The 21,299-nt window shown below is 39.0% G+C and overlaps 1 protein-coding gene across 10 annotated transcripts; it reads right to left on the bottom strand.

Moving 5' to 3' along the window:
* Window positions 1-219: 219 nt before the first annotated feature.
* On the bottom strand, window positions 220-18,505 carry tasp1 (taspase, threonine aspartase, 1). Of its 10 annotated transcripts, none has more exons than XR_013647682.1 (15): window positions 18,272-18,505; window positions 17,359-17,560; window positions 16,391-16,458; window positions 15,689-15,757; window positions 15,079-15,199; window positions 14,824-14,908; window positions 14,668-14,747; window positions 14,373-14,479; window positions 13,274-13,393; window positions 12,776-12,854; window positions 10,603-10,713; window positions 9,167-9,274; window positions 6,441-6,642; window positions 6,233-6,306; window positions 220-1,361 (listed from the first exon to the last, which is right to left on the bottom strand). XR_013647682.1 is itself a non-coding variant. In XM_023963407.2 (15 exons), the coding sequence occupies exons 3-15, from the start codon at window positions 17,480-17,482 to the stop codon at window positions 1,269-1,271; spliced, it is 1,239 nt and encodes a 412-aa protein (XP_023819175.1). In that variant the 5' UTR covers window positions 17,483-17,560; window positions 17,723-17,756; window positions 18,272-18,470; the 3' UTR covers window positions 220-1,268. The 10 variants fall into 10 exon arrangements, 7 of the variants coding, with proteins under 7 accessions (XP_023819175.1, XP_078787553.1, XP_023819174.1 ...); XM_023963407.2 differs by lacking the exon at window positions 6,441-6,642 and adding an exon at window positions 17,723-17,756 and having other exon boundaries at window positions 18,272-18,470; XM_078931427.1 differs by lacking the exon at window positions 6,441-6,642 and adding an exon at window positions 16,185-16,260 and having other exon boundaries at window positions 18,272-18,456.
* Window positions 18,506-21,299: the final 2,794 nt, after the last annotated feature.

The raw sequence follows: 21,299 nt of genomic DNA, 5'->3' as shown, positions 1-21,299 counted from the left end.
GATCAAATAAAAACACAAAACAATAAAAGCAAAATAAAAGCCATTATAGAAGTGAAACCTTCTTCCTGCTGTTTGTGACTTTACGATTCACGGAACATCATTTTTTTTTTCAATTCAGTGAGAAATAAATACAGAAAAGAATAGGAAAATTCACTAAGGGATTCTTTTTAAGTACTTGCTGCAAAAATACATCTCATATTGGAAAAAAAAGACAAAGAATTCAAAGCATCAGATTTTATTTTGGTGCTTGGCACTGCTGGGGGGGAAGGGGGGTCCACATGATTCTTATAGCTTATAGGACTTTATTTTGGTTGGACATTTGAAATAAACCATGACAAACTGTAAAACGAAAACATACTAGCAAAAAGAAAAAACCTAATGAACTGAATGGATTATCCCAGCAGACACAGAACTGAACACCACGGCAGTGGTGTTCAGTTCTGTGTCTGCAAACACAGGCTTTTAGCTGCTTCTTTCTACTATAGCTTATGCTTTTGTAAGGTTTAAAACAATAAAAAATTATAAAATGATATTATCTGTTCATTTGTGTGCATTTCATAGCACAGCTTCCTTCTTAACCAATGGAAATCCTTAGCAGGAGAAGAAAAGGTATAGTGAAACTTTGCAAGGTGCTGGAGGATTAATTTATATACAAAGACGTTGATTTATCATCACTGGTATAGCCTTAAAAATAAAAATGTTTCATTGCACTAGCAGGCATTCCACAAAGTGCAGACTTAAATCTTTTTGAACAAACTGAAGCTTAGGTCCAGCATTTTAATGTTTTCAAGAAGTCTGTGCTTAAACACATAAATCATTTTCCACCCTGTTGTCCTAAATCATAGCTTTTATACATATATATATATATATATATATATATATATATATATATATATATATATATATATATATATATATATATATATATATACAATGATATATATATATATGTGTATATATAAATGAAACAAACCAAAAAAAGCCATTTAGCTGAAAAAGGTGCATCAAGGCAATGGGGTATCAAGTATCATCCAGGTGACACTGGAAGGGCAAAAACTGGCATAGAAGCTGGAGGCAAAGGGGAGCAAAGGGGAAGTCCGTTAAGTGCACTAGAACAGAAGGCAGCAGTCCTCGCTACCTCCTCACCAGCTGTTGAAACACCTCAACACATCTGGAGTTGCAATGATGCAGGAGAGGGGGAGTGCATGTTGGTTCTGTGCAGCAGTTTTAAGGAAGCCCAGAAGAAAAGGAGATGAAGAGGCTGAGATTCACTCCGTCACACCCATCAGCCGACACACCCCTCCCTCGATGGCCAGAGACTGTCCAGGAACCGTCCCAGATGGTAACCTGGATATGTGCGTCTGCAGGAAACACATGAAGACGCACGACGTGAAAAAGACGCACACGGTGAAAAGAAAAAGGTCTTCAAAGGAGGTGAGAATAAGTGTCTGTCTCCAACCTAAAAGAGCTGTTCAGAATGTAAAAGTGCTCTTTTATTTAACATGTTCAAAATATTAACTAAAACAAATTACCCCTAACTAAAAGCGCATTATTTATTCAAATCGTTAGCATTTTCTCCAAAGTCAAAGAGCCACAATGTAGGCATGAAAGAGCCGCATGTGGCTCCACAGCCTCAGGTCGCAGACCCCTGATTTAGACCATTTTTGTGTAACACGAGGAAGGATTTTATCGTCCAAATGAACATTTAGACCAATTAATCACCAGAGTTTTCTCTCATTTTTTTGCCCGATGTGATCAGATGTAACTCCAACCATGTTATTCAAAAATAAGTTGGCTAAGTGCTCTATGAGTGTGGTCATGTGTGAAAATATATCTTCCAATAGCAGCCCCGGCGCTTACGTATTCTAAAAATTTGGCAGCTGGCGCCGCATCTATTGGAGACTGGCGTGGTGATGGCAGGAAAAAAGAAATGCAGACAACACCACCAGATGAATATTTCAGGATTCACTGAAATGATGAGGACGTTGGCTGTGAAGTTTCTTTTTCTTTTAAAGTGTCAATTTCTATCAAAAATCCTCTTAGCTTTCATGCCAATCATTTTCCTGGAGACACGCACACCTTTCCGTCTTTGGTGGGGGCTTTAAAGGAGCCCAGCCACTATTAGAGACCGGGTCTAAAGTAACAAAAACCCGATATGCCCGGCTTTTATTGGAGACCGGCCACTATTGGAAGATATACAGTTTAACTTCTTTCTTTGTTTTTGTTTTTTCTCCAATGTTGTGAGTTTTGGTGGTGAAGATTTGGCTTCCAGCATTTTCCTAGATTGATAACTACTCTTCTAAGTAGTACTTTTCTTCAAACATATATGTGTAGGAGACATCAAATACTAATTAAAATCAATACGTATCTATTGTGCACAAAAAACTAATGAAACTATTCACTTTGTTTCAAATATCTGCTAATAAGCACAATATTTTCTCCATTAAATTGTTGTAATTTATGATAAATCTCAAATATCTATGGAATAACTGAAGGTACATGAAGAAACTTGTTTTTTTTTTAGAGGACAAACTAAAAAGTGACCATTAAAAGGGGGCAGGAAAATGCCAGAGGGGGAACCGTGTGCCTGTGAAGCAAGAATACAGCAGAAAAAAGATCTGCTGAGCAGCAACACTTTGTCTGGTGAGAATGTGTGAACGCCTCACAGGAAGGGGTCTCCCACCTAACATTACAGCTGAAACTAACACAGCTCTTCATAAAAACAACAACTTTCAAGTGAACAAAGTGCTGTGTCAGCATTTGTAGAAAACAGGAGCCAAGCAAACTGCTGGAGGACAATAGGAAGACGGCAAACACAGCTGTGGTGATGGGAGAGATGCTTCCACCGGGGGATCAAAGGTGGCTTGACTTGCCCTGTTCTGTTAATAGCTGCCATTCTCCTTTCCCTCCCCACACAAGGTTTCTCAGACTCCATCATGGAGACAGACGGCACCCACTCGTGAGGCAGGCCATTGATTGGCCGGACGTCTCCCTTCCAGATGCAGCGGCAGACTGATCCGTCTTTGTTTAGGCTCAGACTATCGCCCAGAGCAACTGTCACCGTAATGGGACAAGAGCCGGACAGGATGAGGCACATATGGCAATACTCTCAGGGAGCGCTCCGTCTCCACGTTCATCTTTCCCCTTCATCTTCTGAGGATGAGGTTAGGAAAGGCCTTGTTGAAATTGTTGCTTAGCTGGGTCATAGTTAGCTTTTGGTGACATGCTAAGTGTTTTCCTTTTGATCTTTATATGTGTCAGGGGGAAAACAAATTCCTTTCCACGCTAAATATATGCTGTGAATTTATTTTGATTTTTTTGGAGTGAGGAATAAGTGAGATGTCTTTTAACTGAACATTTATGCTTAAAAAAATCTAGAAAAGTGTGTAAAAACACATTTACGTACGTTAAACAAAACTACAGGCCTAAAGCGTTTGAAGCATGTTGCTCAGTGACCAAACTTCTGCATGACAGCCTCATGGCAGAGTCACAGAGTAAAAACAAAAACACATTATGTCTTTTTTCTCTTTAAAAGAAAAACAAAATACTTGGGACATGAATGTATTTGTCAGTTTGTAAATCCACACATTAAGTTTATAGAGTAGAAGACGCACGGAGCTTTGTGACGATGAGCTGGATTTTCCCGCGGTTTTCTTTAAAAAAAAAAAAAAATTAATAAAAACAACTAGAAAATCTGACCTGAGTGTGGCGGTTGAACGGTACTGATGGGTCCGGACAATTCAGATAAAAACTCCAATAACTAAAAGACAGAACGCACTCTGATGCAGGGTCGATCCACTCTGACCTCTGTCCTAAACACCCCAGCTACTGTGTATCAGGGCTTTCATGTTCTTATCACAGAGAGGCAGTGGACGATGAACTCCGGCTGCAAAGAAACAGCCAGCTAACAAGAATGGGAGGAATGTTTGATTAATAGCAGCTGGGACTGAAGATGACTTTGGGCTAATATTCTCAGCAAAGATAAACTATTCAGGAAAACTCAACCCTTCTTTTTAGGAAGACTTTTTAGAATTAAATTGATTGTTGCAGAAGGATGGCAAATGTTGTGACTCAGAAAAATTAAATATCTATGATATCTCTTGTTTTTTGTTTTTTTTGCTTTCAACAAACCTTCTCACAGGTTCATTATCAAGGCTAAGGACCGTGACGGGTCACGTTATGGGTCTCCACAGCAAAGGAGACGCAGCCAGAACACTATCTCTCCAGTCAGAATAAGTTCAAAAGGCCAGAGTGTGTGAACCATGACTTCCCCTTAATGGATTTACGCTGGAACGTGATGATCAGAGACCAGTTGTAGCACAGCTGGAGTCAAACAAACCTGGTTTGGCACCCAGACTGCAGCTATGACGATCAGAAGAGCCGACTTGTCTGTGGCACAGATGGTCACGTGCAGAAGCACATCAGAGCTTCGCACCTCAAGCCCCAAAACTAGTCAATGACACCGATGTAGGCGAGTAAGCCTTGGTGGGGCAGCTGTGGTCCTGACTGCCCTCTCCAATTACACCGAAAGGCTCTCAGGGGGACGTGGACACCCTCCCCCAATGGCTGAGAGATCACTGCAAACAGATGATGTTCCTCGACGGCTCTTAATGTGCCACAAAGGGTGTTTTACAGTACATCTATGGCAACAAGTCTGGCCAAGCAGGAGTGAGCTTGTTAAAAGGCCACACCTCTACCACTCGAAAGCGCGATACACAAAAATCTGTCGATCAAATGTCAAAGTTGGTGACGGGGGGGGGCAGCAGGTTCAACCTACTATTACTGAGTCATCTGATTGGTCAATTTACAACTTAAGTATTATCAAGAACTTGTCAAAAAAGTATCAGAGCAAGAATCTTCATTCTGACTAAAGGGTGTAAAGAAAAATCGATTCCGCGATATATCGCAATATTTCATTTGATGATATTTGTATCCATTTAAAATGGTGTCATGTTGATATTTATTTAATTGTTTATGAGGGTCCTTTAGTGTCTGGCTATTGTTTTCCACTTCAACCTCCAACCACTAGTTGGCAGCATCGCCTACTGTGCCTCTTTGAGCAGCTCTACACGCACAAAACAACAACAAGATCTCAGCGAGAAGCAGCTTGTTCTACTTAGTTTTTACTTGGGATGGTACCGAACCCAAACTCTGTGCCGTGTTGCTGCCAGTATCATATAAAAACCAGATTGCTGTGCTTTGTAGCGGCTCAGATAAGAACGAGTGAAGCACTGCAGCTGCGCAGCGGCTAATGCACGGAGCATCAGCCAAAATGCTGTCAGCAAAGCGGGCCAAAGTCCTGCAGAACCTCCCATAAAGAGAAGTTTGGTTAAGCGACCTGATGGACCAGAGAGATGTGTCCAACGCTCTGAAAAAAGGCGATGAGCGGTGAAATCCGTCTTTAGAGAAAACGGAGCTGCAGCTGCAGAGTTGACTGTCATGTAAATAAAGCATCTTAGCCACATTCATGCGTCATGCTGCCTCATCATCATCACGTTACTGTTTCTAGAAAGAATTGGTGTTTTTTCCCCTTTATTTTTGAAGCACCGTTCAGACTCCTGAACCGTTTAAAAGTACGGGAGAAGCTACATTAATCAATGTTGAAACTAAACAGAACTTTATTTCCTCAATCATACATTTAGAACATTATTGGTTAAGACACATTCATTCTATTTTCTTTTTCTTATACTGATGAATATCTTTTGTAAAAATCAGACAATGTTGACTGTTCCCTTTAAGAAGAAATATGTTTTAAGTTACCAAAATAAAATGAATTTGCTTTGGTAAAAGCAACTTGTTTATAAAATATAGTAGCAGTGCTTACCATTACCATGATCATTAAATAAAATAATGTTACCATTTTATTACAATGAAAGGCATATTGATATTCAGGTAGAGTTTTCTTCTAAGTCATAAACTTGAAAAAAAGAAACGAAAATTTGTTCCGGTACAATTCCACGATACGTTTCATTTCACGAATCGGGATACGTATCGTATCGACAGACTCTTACCAACGCACACCGCTAATTCTGACCAATGGAATGAATGAGTGACAGCTGTTTATTTCTCTATAGAAGTCTATGGGATTTTGGCTTTTTGGAGCCAGCAGGCACTTCAGGCACCAAAAGTTTGGACACACCTTCCCATTCATTTGAATGAGAAGGTGTGTCCAAACTTTTGGTCTGTACTGTACATACTGTCAATGGTCATTTGTGATGGCGGGGGGTCTTACCTTTGCTTTGCTGTCTTGCACAGACATGTAACCGACACACATGCTCTCTGTGGTGTGGCTCCACAAGAACTCCACTGTGAAACATGAAACAGTGTTCGGTTATACATCATCGGTGTCAGAAGTCATTCAATCAACCACAGCATACTTAAGCACTGCACTGAGTGAAGCTCAGGGCCAAATATTGTTTGTGCCGCTCTGCCTTCCTTACCGGGCGTTGTATTTGGACATGATCTTCTGTCTCCTGACCCTGTGTCTCACTCTAGCTGGACTTTGACCACCCTGTCTCTCCTCTCACGATCTCCTGACCCCTGCCTGCCTGAACTTGATTTAGCTTTGTAGACTTTTAGCTGAGCTCATAAACCTGCTGCATTTGGATCCAGCCGTCTGCCTGTTCTTGTGACAGTCTGGACCTGAACATTGAAATAAACCAGAGGTGGGCACTGAGGGCCGCATTCCTGCATGTTTTCCAGCATACCCTGCTCTGGCATGTTCTAATTGGCTGGACACACCTGAACCAGGTAATCAGCCATGAGTAGGGCAAGATTATCTGGAAATCATGCAGACACACCGGCCCTCGAGGCCTGGAATTGCCCACCCCTGAAATAAACTATTCTTACCTAGAGTAGAAGGTAGGCAAGTGGAACTTCAGAAATATTCCAGTAAATACACATATAATAGTTACTAACTTGTCACGATGTAAGGCTACGTTCACACTGCAGGGGTTAATGCTCAATTCCGATTTTTTGAAAAATCCGATTTTTTGCAAGGCCGTTCACATTTCCAATTAAATGCGAACTTTTGTGATCTCCTGTGTGAACGTGAAATGACCCAGAAGTGACCTGCATGCGCAGAAGAGTACTCAGCGGTGAACGACGTCACTCGTCGAAGTAGCTAACGTTAGCAATGGATGTCAACAACAGTGTTGTCAACAGCCGAGCTCTTTTTGCATCATTACATTTATTTTCACGAAGGAGCCAGCACAATTACAATCTTCTCATTTTAAGAAGCCATTGGAGCCAGGATCGTCTGGACCCACTGTTGAGGAATGGGGATGTGTGTGTGCTGGGGCCACGCGTGCATGTGTGTGTAAGAGAGATGAGAGAGCCATGCAGCACACTACTGCGCTGCACGCGCTCTCTCCTCTCTGAGGGGCAGTGACAGGGGCATTGGGGGGCGCATTCATGTTGTGTGTTACGGAGGAAGGAGAACCATAATAAAAAAAGGTTTCCCCCAGAATAAATGCTATTGACTCTTTATTAACCCGCTCTGGAGAATCTGAGGGTCCTCCAGGCAGTGAACCCCGAAGGAGGATCCACCTTCGGCCCCCTGCGCTTTCTGACCACGGTCGGAAAGGGGAAAAAAAGTCATCACGGGGAAGGTTCAACATCACACTCAGCCATTTCACTGGAAATGTTGTCAAAAACCGCCCGGTTGCGATAAGAGCCATGGAGTTTGGCCTGAATAGAGCAGTCACCCCAAATATTAATCAAATCAGTGACCTCGCTTCCCTTCCACTGACTGGTCTCAGCAGCATCCTCCGCCACGGTTGATGTTTATGTTCTCGTTTCCGCCTACTTCAACGGAGAATTATGACGTTTGTAGTGTATCGATGACCTACGGGTCAGATTCATGTGGCCTGGCCGTTCAGAAGGAGGTCGCATTTCAAAAGATCGGATACGTATCGGATTCAGGACCACATACCCAAGTGGCTTGGGATGCATTTGAAAAGATCAGATCTGTTTCGTTCAGACTGTCATGAAAAGATCAGATACAGGCCGCTTAGGGGCAAGAAAATCAGAATTGGGTCGTTTCAGCCTGCGGTGTGAACGCAGCCAAGGTGTTTTTCATTTTAATGCAGTGCTTCTCAAATAGTGGGGCGCGCCCCCAGGGGGGGGCACGAAGCGATGCCAGGGGGGGCGCGCGGTGGTGGCGGTTTTAGGCACAGGTTTGTCCGGTGCGCAAATTTAACGTGGGGGCAGCGGTGACAGCGGCTCAGTGCTTGGAAAATAATCTGGTCCACTATTCGGTTCCTATTGTCTGTTCTGTCTGTCCGCGGCTGCGCGAGTGAGAACGAAAGGGGAGGGGTGGTGTGGGCCCTGTCTGCCAGGGGAATCGGGGCACGCGGACCACTGCTACCGCTGCCTGTTGCCCAAGATCACCGCTGCCCTTAGATTCCTAAGCTCATGCTAACAATGTCATTCTTTATGAACTATTGTAGACATTTTGATGACGTGTCTATATTTTCCATCCATGTTTTCTTTGTCTGCCTGTGGTTTAGTTAGTGTCAGACAGACATAAAGACAGCAGGTAATGCAGGAAAACAGCTGCACTTTTATGAGATCAGAAATAAACAATCCGTCATTTAGAAAAAAAAAATCAGCACGTTTTTACCTATTTCTTCAGACTAAAAACGTTAAATATATTGGTGCTGCTGTGTTAATGTTTCAGATCAATTTAGATTTAATATTATTTATTGATTGAATTATTTTTTTCAGCATCAAATGGTTCAGTTGGTCAAAATGTTTCTAGTTTAAATAAGGAATGACAGATTTTTTTTATTTCAGGTACTTTCAGCTTCTTTTTTGTTTTAGACTAGAACAGGGTTTCTGTGGCTAAATAAAGTTAATATTTGTTGAAAGTGGATTTATTTTGCTTTTTTCTTTTGTTAGTGTTAAAAGATACAATTTTAGGTATACAAATTTTATAGATACTGACCTGATGTATTGTCACCGCGCGAGTGTGTCTGTGTGTGTGTGTGTGTGTGTGTGGGGGGGGTTATGGGGGGGGGGGGGGGTCGGGGGGGGGCGCGAAACATTTTCTTTTCCTAGGGGGGGCCTGGCAAAAAATAATTGAGAAGCACTGTTTTAATGCATTATGGGGTTTTTCTGGTCTACACATTTAACAACATTAACATTAAAAGTTATAATAACTCACCTAATTTACCCTGAATGTTTTGAGATGACTGAGCTTCCACACATGTGCAGCATCTCAGGACAATAACTCCACCCAGAACGCGATCTTCACTGGCCAGAAAGGGTGAGCCTGGACACATAAGGAAGAGAACTAAACACCACAAAGGCAGGCTCTAAAAACAAACCAAAGCAGTTAAGACTCAACTCATGGCCATAAATAACGAAATGTTGTTTCTATCACGATTCACACAATGTGGTTATTTCAGAAAAATGTTCAAAACTGCAAAAGCAAGGACAAACACAAGAAAATGCAACTTCTCCAAAACGTATTTACATTTTTTTTTCCTGGCAAGGTAGTTTAACAAAATATATTTTATACTTCAAGTTGATGCAAGTTTCAAAATTCAACATTCTTCCTGTCAAGATAAATTTGAAGAACCGTTTATTCTAATTTAGGGAGTCAATACAGAACTTTAAATGTCTAAATAGCGACAAAATAGGCCTCTAAAGATTCCATTTAGGTCCTGCTAGAGATGGATTGATGATGGTTTGTTAAATCTGTATTTTCTGATCCATTTTCAAAGCGTTTCCAGCGATCCTTTGATTAAAATTATGCCATTTTAGCCACAATTAAAAATAAATCTGTGTTATTAGAAATTCCACTGCGAGTTGTGGGTGGGACCGGTGCAACGTAAAATGTCGAGCAATATTGACTCTATCCAGACGTACAATTTAGATCCAGATACCAGGACAGATGAGGGAAACAAAGACGTTCATGGATCTATTTGCCTGCAAAGTGGATGCATCAGAATGGAGCAGAGCAGGGAGCTCAATCACATTTTCAACTTCACAAATAGGATCTTTTTCCACAGGCATTTCTTCTTCTGCTCCTGATTCACAGCGGTTTGAATAAACACTCAGAATTTCAAATTTTAAGCTTAATTTTCTTTATATATGTCCTCCATCATCAGAAAAAGTCCACAAGAACACGTTAAAAACAACAAAAGTGGGTCTTAAAAGTGACTTCTTTGAGCTCATCTTCAGTTTTAACTCATTACAGTGAGCTGGGACAGAGCTCTAAGGTCCAGAACAAACCACACTTTTCCACATTCGACGGTCACTCACAAACAAAAACACTTCTTAAAACTGACCACTTCTGAGAATTTAGCAAAGCTGCATCTCCAAATAAAAAAAATAAAAAAACATCTAACAAACCAAAGGTCTTCCCAAACTCTGTGAGTGTCAGCTATGATGTGAGGAGCATGTTTAAAGTCTTCTTTAAACACAAAAGGGCTGCAAATCAAAAGCTGTCGTTTCTATTATTTTCCAGTTTCGTCTTGTTTACTCATCCTAAATTTTAAACATCTGCTGGTGCAATTTCTCAGAGTTTCTCCCTTCACACAAACACGTACTCGAGGGAGCCAGAAGAATGCGGGGTTGAGTGTGTGAATGACTCACTGATGAACTTGTTTTGCATAGCCTCCAGCAGCGCTTGGTGGGCATCTTCAGACTGCATAGCAGCGGAGCATTCCCGAGCCAGCATGGTGCGAATCAGATGCTCTCCACATCCTGGCAGGTCACACACAAATCACACACACATACACACTGCTGTGAGGCTTAAAGTTATAGTGGGGTTTTTTTGTTGTTAACATCTATTTATTTTACCTTCTTTACGTAAACTGAAAGTTCCCTGTGCAAAGAGTGGAAAGAAAATCCTTTTTATAAAGACAAACGACTAAATTCTGAATAAAATACTATCAAATGAATTTGGTTTGATTGTTTTATTTTGATTTTCAAGAGAATAAAAACATGTCTTTGTTGTTTCTGAAAGGAAAAAACATGTTAAAATCCGCACTTAAATGCATATTTTGCTACCCAATGAGTGAAAAATGAAGAATTCCTGAAGTAAAAAGCACGACTTCATCTGGAAGAGCGCTTGTGAAAACCCATAAAGACAGAGGAATTATTGTTTCTGTAAACACAAATGAGGGCCCTATAAACTCCAGGTAACCACAACAGAACCCAATGCAGATCGGTAACCGTGCAGACAAAAACGCTCGCAGCAATTTCGAATTGTTTGGAAAGCAGATGAGAAATTGGCCGTGCCCTGTGCGTTTTTCACTGTTTACCATAAAGCCTTGTTTTTGCGGGAGCTCCAGCAAACGCCTCTCAATAAAAAACTGCAAACAAACTTTCAGATGATGCAGAAGAACGTACACGTTACAAAATGAAAAGGTCAGTGAGGAGGACGAGGATCATACCTCTTCTGTGGATGAGGATGATTGTTTTTCTGTTTCGTTTGATGGAAACGCCTTTCATGTTAGGATATTAAAAACAGGTGTTGTGCCTGGAACACACATAATGCTTTGCGGACCCATACGGCTGGCTTTTTGTTGGCAACATCAAAGCATAAAGCCACAATATAGGACAGAGTGAGATGAAAAATACATGCGGAGCAGCCGTGCACAGACCATCTGAGATAGCAGCTGAATAGCAGACCATTATTAACCGGCGCGCAAGCTGAATTAAACTAATACAAGATAAATCAGGTGAGCTGTGAAGAGCATTTTCTGGTCATTTTGGCCTCATTGAAAACCCTTTTGTCCTTTTGAGTTGCTTCAAAAAGTGCCAGAGAGCTGAACATCAGGCCGTCGGGGGCAGATGGTTTTTGTTTCCAGAGGCCATGTAAATTAATGCCATGAGCAGTCCATGTAAAACAATAGTGTTGGTATGTTGGTGTTGTTGTTTAACTGCCCTAAAACGCCTCAGCGATTGCTTTAGATCAGTTTATCCTCAGAGTTGTACAAACTGCATTAAAATGAAAGAAAAAAGGCGCTCACAGCCGCAGCGAGGAAGATCAGAGCTGCTTTTAACTGAGGAACACATTTTATTTCTGAGAAACATGTAAATAAGAGTGCGTGCATTCACAAAGATGGATTCCTGTCAGCCCAAATATTCAAAAACCCAGGTCAGTAATCGTTTATTGGCAGCTATGTGGTCATAAAATGAACACGCTCGTGCCTTTCTGCTGTTCCTTTTTCAGGATTGGAGTCCTGAATTGAGACCAGCTCTATGTGGTCGGGATGATGGGATCTTTTTAGCAACATTGTAGTGAAGCCAGAGTAAAATACACATCAAAATCTGTAACCGTGAAGAGATAAATGAAAGAAAATCCGGCTTATCGTTTAATCAAATTGTTGTGAATCCGGAGCACTGACCACTGGAAACGCACTGAAAATGGATCAAAAGATGATTTTAATCTAAAGTAACACAGACGAATACACAACATTCATTCCAGAAAAAAAAAAATGAGATAAATGTACACAATTTCTATCTCTGTAGCGGATTCTCCTATTATATCTACAACAGGTGGGTCACGTCAAACATCACAGCAGCTCCACAGAGCTCGCCATGCACCTGGCAGGCAGCTATTTAACCAAAGAGTGGAGTACGATGACTCAATCGTCGGAGGAAATGACTGATGAGACTCACTCAGCGGGACGGTTGGAGGTCAACGGAAAGTTTTTTAGCCCCGCTCAGTGAGTCAGATTTGTGTTATCGCCAAACACAAAAGGCAAAACAACAGCGTGAAGAGTGTGGCGGTGGTGCTTTGGAGACGGTGCAGGCGTACCTGAGGTACTCACTGCTGTGGAGTAAGAGTCGATGTTTCGGGCATTTTCAGCCCAGCAGCCACATCCGTAATGAGCAGCCTAAGGAAAAACATCCATGTTTTAACATGAACAGAAGGCATCTCATATTTGAATACGTGCTCTGTGAAATAATACAAGTGAAAGGTGTCAGTGGAGGACGATCTGTGTTTTAAGGCAGACTATCATATGTGTGAATTTATGCCCCCCTCAATTTTTAATCAAATAATTTGTAAATAATATAAAAAGCTCTAAACATGTGACTATATGCAGTGAAGAATTATTTTACCCCTACAAGGTCTAAGAGTCTTTCAAACCCATGGAAACAGAGACCTCTAAATAGGGTTTTCATTTACAGACTTATGCAGGGCTGCTATAGCAGGAAAAAAAATGAGGGAAAAAATATGAGGGAAATAATGATAAAAAAAAAAAAAAAAAAAAAAAAAAAAAAAAAAAAAAATGAGGGAAAAGCGGCCCACGACCTGTCCAATCCTGCCTGGATGTTTCATGGCGAGGCCTCCGCTGGACACGGCTGCAGCAACGTTTCCCTCCAGGTCCACCACCACAGCCCCGACTGTGTCCAGACACCCTGAGCCGTTTCCCTGCATCGCAGCAGCAGCAAGAGCATATTTATGGAGAAGACAAAACGAGAACTACAATTAAAAGACAAACACTTTTGAAGTATACATGTGATCTTTGTCTAAAAACACTGACTTCAGTGTAGAGGTGTTACTCTGTTTTTTGTGCCGTTGATTGTTCAAAGTGATGTTAAATCACATCTGCATTTCTTTAACTGCAGTTTGTGTTGGATGAGATTTGTAAAAAGACCTTTAAAAGTCCATAGGGAAAGGACTGGGGGGGAAGTAAACGTGACAATTGTCAACAAAATTCCAGTTGTATCAGCTACTAAGAATGAATCACACTATACTGTTTGACAATCATTGTGTCACAGAATCAATGTTTTATGTCTGTATGCTAAACTGTACATGTAAATACGTCTAAATTAGGTGAAGCAATAAGATAGCAACACTTTCTCTTATTTTCCAGTCATATTTATGAATATTTATGTATATATATATATATATATATATATATATATATATATATATACACATCTTAGAATACATAACTGTGTTTTTTATTGTCTCTTCTCTTGGTTATATTGCAAGAATTGCTTAAAATAAACCAAATCAATCAATCAATACTTTGAGCCTTAAATTTAAAAAATCTAATGTTATTTGTCTATTTGTGTCTGTTTTTTGTGTGTTCTTGGTTGTTATTGTCCATTTTTGGTCTGTAATTTATCTGTGCTTTGGTTGTTGAATTTCATTTTTCATCAATTTGTCTGTTATTTATCTATTTTTTTCTGTTTGTTGTTTTTTTGTCTGTTTTGTTGAATCAATTTCAGAGGGTTTACAGCAAAAATGAGTCTTCGCTTGAATGAATTCAGCTTCTAAAGTCAAAGGAATTCTACAACAACCCGAGAAATCCTTCAATGCTTCCTGGGAACTGCTGACAGATCTTTCTTGGATATGAGACTCAATGTTGACAACAAGATTAAAGGGTTTTATGGAAACTCACATTTTCATTTGATTGTCGTCTTTTCTTTGTCTGACTATGTCCTGTGTCCATTCTCTCTGCCAGCTCCATCTTTCGCTTGTTCCTCTTGTATGCAGATAAACTGAACTCTGAGTAACAAAAACACGGTTTCCAGCTTTTTCTATAGGATTTTTAAAAAATGTCCCCCATTAAATGTACCGCAATGTGTCTAATACTTTAATTTTACGGCAATAATTGTTGATTTAACGGCAAAGAAAATATTTTTTTTTTTGTTTAAATAAGCCTCGGCGCTGTTAGTTGCTGTACTAACACTTACTTGTGGCCATTTTCTCTGAAGGGCATGATGGGATTCCATGACACACTGCCCAATCGTGGGCTCCTCGACCGACTAGAAAACTAAATAAAGAAAAGAGAAATATGTGGAGATTTTCTAGTAAAACCTGCAAGAATGGTTATAAAATGAGAAACTCACCAAGGTGGTATTCTCCCAGCTGACAGCTTCCCTTTCTGTCCTTCCTTCAGCAGACGGTTTGCCACTGAAACAGGATTTTTAATACCTAGAAGGAAATAAAAACTCCAGGAGCGATGCTTGTACTTCTTCAAGACGTACATAAAGTAGTAAAAATCCAAGTATAAGGTCTCCGTTTTGTCGTAAACAATACAAAAGCTGTACAGTAAAAGTTAAACAAAAGCTCTTGCAGGATCGTACAACAGTGTACTAACTCACCACTGATGGCCCCCACTGCACCAAAATGAAGAGACTTTCCATCCATGATGCTTGCATCACATTCAATCTCCCCTGACAAATTCAGGTTGGAGCCCATGCCGGCGTTTGTAAAAGGGGAGTCCTGAGAAGAGGTAGGACATTATTTATTGAAAACCTGCTACGTTCAAAACACTGTTCATGCTTTTTCAGTGAAGGTTGCAGCTTTTAGGCTGAAATTATTTCATTTAAAAGGTTAAAAAACTGGTCATTTGTAACAAAACGGCTGTTTTTCTGACCAAAATCCTCTCCCATTGTGATTGGAATTTAGAAGCTTCTCTGCTGTCTGCCTACAAGCCTGCGGTTCAGAGGGACGAGGCGTTCCCTGACTCATCCACACCTAAAAATATCAATGCCACAGTGTGGAAGAAAATACCTAGGAATTCTGTTACTTAACCCTTCATCAATATGTGAAAACTCGCTGTCTCATTTGTTATTTTTAGAAAGTGAAGTGAGATAGATGATGGATAAATGGATACCAGAAGTTATAAAAACCCCGTCCAGTCTAGTCAGCCTCTTATTTCTGTGTTAGAAGAGTTCATATAAAGAATGTTGGCATGATTCAGAGACTAACCTCCAGCTCAACCAGCGCAGCAGCCACCGCTTCCACGGCCAGCGCCCCGGCTTTGAGTTGATCCACAGCCTGATAGACACGTCACAACAAGGACAAGTTCACAAGTCATTCACCTCATGACAAAACTGCAAAAATAAAAAGACACTCTTTACTGAAGTCACATGCTAAAACAAAACAAACACATAAGAATGTCAGTCTCAACAGCTCTTCCTTCTGTTTCTAATCTATAATATAATCCTAAAACTCAAAAAATTCTAAATATATTTTTTAGAGTTCCCTAGAAAACATTCTTTTGAACAAAATTCTTAAAATGTAATTTAATTTAATCAAACCAGTTTAGTTTTAATCGAGACATGATGTTTTGCCTTCTGTGTAACATAAAACGAACATACAAAGCTATGCTGGTCTAAAAATGAAAGAAAACTATGTTTATTCACACAAAAAGAGAAAGAAATACCCCCCCCCCAAATGTACAGCAGTACAAGAAAGAGAAAACCTGTGTATCTGTACAGGACTGCTGTCTTTTGGCTGAAATGTCCTTTAAAAGAAAGGATGGATTTGACTGAAGAAAACTGAAAGTTTTTTTTTTTTAAAGAAAGAAAAGAAAAAGAAAACATTAACACTAATAAACTGAAAGTTGTGTTGCTTTTATGCAGACACTCATTGTGTTTTTCTTGCTAAGAGCTGACAAAGTAAACTCACCCTCTGGCAGGCTTTTTTGCAGACATGCTTGTACTCCTTTGCCTTAGATTCAGAGTGATATCCTGCTCCTGAAAGTACATGAAAAACGTTTTGCTCAAAGCTTTAATCCTAATTCAAATGGGATAAAAGATAAAAGAACAAATATACAGAAAAGCATTAACAAGATTTTATTTTCCTAGTCAGATGCAGGAATTTTCAAACAGATTTATTTCAAATGTCAGTGAAGGTTCTCATTCATCCAGGTGGCATTGTCACAAGTAACAGTCAGAAAACTGGTGCAAATGCAGCTTTAAACTTATATGACATTAACTTCAGATAAGTAACAGTAATTACATTTAAACGTCCTTTTATTTTTGACAAAAGCTAGGGGAAATCAAAACAAATTTCAAAAAGTAAATCCCATTTTTTCCAACTAAAGCAGTTCTATTTTTTCAACAGTCATTGCATATTTGCACTTTTTTTTTTTTTTTTTTTTTTTTTTTACAGCTAACTGGTTTGTTTTCGGGTCCCACAATGAAATCTGATGAGAAATAAGGTCAGAAGTGAAGACATGTTTTCCCCTTTCCAGCTGTAGAGCACCACATGTGCGTCGCCAACTGATCAAAATCAAACATCTATAATTCCCTGAGGAAGTAATTTGACTATTTACCAAAAGCTTTATTCTTTTTTTTAAAAACCCACTGTGAATGAAGAATATTTAAATTCTTTTGAACATGTTGATATCTATTTTGGGGTGGAAAAAAATCTTATTTCTTTAAGAAAATTTAATATTTTTAAGGTGAACCAACCGTGTGACTCTGATCTTACGGATCCAGAGCTCAAGGGGCCCACTTACATTCCAGATCTGTCACTAACTAAAAACATCTGGCATTCTATCAAATGTACAGTACGACAATAGAAACCTCCGACTATTATGGTGTGCTTCTTTAAAAATAGATGCAGGCAAAAATGTTGGTTTATGACCCTACCTGCATGGACCAAAACAAATCCACCTTTTGCCTTTTGGGTCCTGCTTGATTCCTGTTTATTGGACCATAGGTTGGCCATGGAGGAGGGTTGCTGCTCGTCAGCACAATTCATCACACTCTCCATAGCCCCTGCATCCCTTGACCAGCCAACCACTGCCTGCCAGACAGCAGCAAAAAAGAACAGTAGAAATACCGATGTCACCTGTGATGGGAACAAAAAAACAAAAAACTTTGATGAACGATTAGAAATTTTTGCAGACCAGATTGCTCAATTCTAATAAAAAAAATAATTAAAAAATTAAAAACCTAATCATGTTTGAATCATTTATTATTTTCAATAATGATTTTTTAAAAATGCAATTACTTTTTTCCGATATTGTCTTTGGTAGATTATTTTCCTGTGTAGAAAGGAAAGACTATTTATTTTCCTTTTAAATGGCAATAGCAATATAAGAATTCAGAGCAGAATTTCTAACTTATTGCTCATAACACAAATGCACATTTTTCTAACAAATGTGGCACCATAGATTTGTACAATTACCAGGCGTTTTTATAATATAAAATATTCCAAGGGAGCCATATTGGAATGAAGGAAATAAACTCTCTTAACTTTTGAGCTACGTTTAGAGATTTACACAGAGCCGCAGCTCTACAAAACTTCTTAGTTATTAGGATAATTGACATAGCTGTGTAACTTTGAATATTAGTTCTGCTCGTGACGAAATATTTGCGGCTAATTTTAAGTTTATGCTATTAAATTGGCAAGTTTTATGTTACGTGTCTTTCGGAATATCAAATAAACAACAAACTAATAACTTTTCGTTTGTACCCCCCAAGTTAAAGTGGTCGTGTTTACGTTAGCCTGTTATTAGCGAAAAGATGCTAACTCAACGACAAGATTCTCTTAACTTACAGTTCTCCCGTTCGACCTGTCAGCAACCAAAGTGCCTGATAAACATTTAATTAAATTACATTTGACTTATACGGCCAAACTGCTTCCAAATGTATATATTTTGACTAAAAATAAACTTTATTGCCGCACACTTTTAGTGCTCTGTGCTGTTTTAACCTAGCAAGCTAAACGGCGCAGGAACACTTCCAGGTCCACATATGCGTTGCCAAGGAAGTTTGTTTACGTCACATCCGGGTTGAATGACGTTACTTCAAAATATGGAAATGAATTTTGCCAAAGAAAGATTTAATATATTATTAATTTAAAACGTTATTTGATTATTTTATTTAATGGCTGTTACATTTCATTACTGAACAAATTTCATTTTACTTTGAAAAATATTGCAGGTTGGCTTGAAAAAATACAAATTAACCTTTTCCCTTATTTATTTGAGCAAATTTAATTCATGAATACACATTTAAAATAAATCAATTATATAAATCTTTGTATTTTGAATTGAATTAAAAGAAAAGTGAAACAATTCATTTTTAGCTGTTAAGTAATTTAAACTCCCTTGGAGGACGCTTCAAACTTTTTCATTTTTCAAAATTTATTTAGACGTTGTTGCTTTATAGAAAAAGGTATGAGCAATTGTGACATATTAAAGCTTCTCTTATCAAAGTACAAAAAAAAATTCTAATATTTTTTTTAAATATTATTATGACAAATTCTTTCAGACACAATCACACAATGATGCAAGGCACAGCTCTCCAAAAAAAATGTATACATTCAAATATATACGTATTTCAGAATAAATTACATTTCCAGGCATTTAACAATCTGGACCCTAGAATAGTAATCCCTACTGTACTAGATTTATAAATTTCATCTATAAAAGGATTTTTAATTTTCTTACATTTAAACTCTTGAGACCCATGCTCTTGTTTGATAAGCCTTTTTTTATTTTGTGTAGTCACAGCCATGTAATCACAATTAACTACAGTGTTAATTAATCCCACAATGTGATGTCCTTGTATATGTGGATGCCAGGTTTCAAGAGGATAAATAGGAAATTTCATGTCCCTGTTTTCTGGTCTTATCATTTGTAAGGTGCGGCGTATCCCGGATAGCCCATAACAGGCATCTGAATTTCTGTTTCACAATAGGAAGTCAACAGTAAAAAAGACAAAAATAACAAACAAATTAAACACCTTCACAAAAACCTTTGGTTCAAATAGCCTGTTGTCAGACCGGTGCACCCAATTTTTCCCCACACTGTTTTAAAGTCAAATGTGATGTTTTTGCTGTATTTTTCAATTGTTTTTCTTAGTTTGAAACCAATTTTTCCAATCACTCATTCACAAGACACAATCTAATGTCAGTCTGTTTTTTTTTTTTTTTTGTATAATAATTGTACTTCTGTCTAACCATAATTATGGTAGCATTTATATAATATATCAGTAAATAATGGCTAAAAAAAACCTGTTATTTCTTTTATGCCAGAGTGAAAATATTTGTGGAAACTGTTATTGGGGGCACAAAATGGCATTGTGGTATTGGACCGTGAGAAAGGTCTAAAGATTACCTTTGAAGTGGTTTTGAGTGTAAAGACTTCCAGATAAAAACACGTTTTCTCAAGAAAAGGCAAAAAAGAGGCAGAACATGTCAGTCAACTAGAACAGCTCAGAAAGATCCAGGACCATGAGAAATTCTCATCCACTTGTGGACCAGTTCATTGGTCTCATGATGGCCATCAATTTTAAATTCTATGAAGAAAGATCCATTATTTGCCCCCTGAGATGATCCAAAAATGTAGAGTGGATCCATTTTCCTGACAAGCTGTTTGTTCTTCAGCTGGAACATTTTTTTTTTTTTTGCTAAAAAGGGGGCCAGTCTGAAGAGTTTTGGCCCCCTGCTTCAGTCACAATATGCCGTGTTTGCTTTGGCTCAAGTCAGTCAACAGAGATGAAAGAGGGCCATTGACCAATTAATGTAAAGATGGCTGGGGCCGGGGTGCAAAGAAGCAAAGAGGGGCCAACCAGCCTTTAGGGGGTAGGTTTTAATATTGCATACCATCAAAGCTCTGTGGAAACTTCTTCAAGCTGTTGTGAGCAGTGTGCTGAGAGGAGCCTGCTGCATCCAGTATTGAACTAATGTACTCATGACCACACAGACTGCAGGAATGGTTCAACCCCTGGACTGAACTGTTTTAGTGAAGGAACCTTAACAACTTTCTCGACAACTAAACATTTTTGTTTAGATTTGGAATTGATTTATTTCAAGCAATTAAAATAAACATTTTTTATTATACATATAATTTTAGGTGTGGGAGGAAAGGAATTTATACTTTACCACTCTGTTATGCTTTACGTCACTAACTTTTACATCATTTTCATATACTGGTCTATAACCTCTAATTAGAGTTATTTACATTTAACAGATCAGATACTTTAACAATTCTGTAAGTATTGTCAATATCAAATAACAAACAGAAATTACTAATCAATTAGTTTGTGATTGGTCTGAGTCGGACCAATCACAACTTAGTTGCCTGTTAATGTTGGAAGTCCACACCACTTGAAAGCAGCCCACAAAATCTGTCAAGCGTTTTGAATGTTGGACGTGGGGGCCAGAAGGCTTTTTTTGAGCCATCTGATTAGCCTGTTTAAAACTTGAATCGGTTGAAAAAGGTATCAGAGCAAGGACTTTGTGTTTTTGAGCCAGCAGGTACTTCCTGTTTGCCATGCAAAGCGTAGGAGCCCCTCAGTCCAGTTCTCTTATGTAGTCAATTGTGCAGACTCACAAAAAACATGAGAGGTGCAAACTGATTGTTTAAAAAACAAAAGATCAAACTTTGTGATTATTTCATCAAGAATGCAAGCAGAAATCAAAGATTACAACACATTAAAGACACATGCTGTATGGAGCACAGAATCCCCATCAATCTGCAACGATTTTACAGCATGTATGCTCTAAAATTCCAGCTGAGTTCAGCCAGCGATCAAGGAGGAATTCCTGGAGAGCATGCACATTCTGCTGTCAGGCAACA

Source organism: Oryzias latipes, chromosome 15, assembly GCF_053564925.1.
Source record: "Oryzias latipes strain Hd-rR chromosome 15, Olatipes_Hd-rR_3.1".
In the NCBI taxonomy this organism is placed as follows: Eukaryota; Metazoa; Chordata; class Actinopteri; order Beloniformes; family Adrianichthyidae; genus Oryzias; species Oryzias latipes.
Note: the sequence above shows the minus strand (reverse complement) of the source record. Positions and strands in the feature narration are given on the sequence as shown.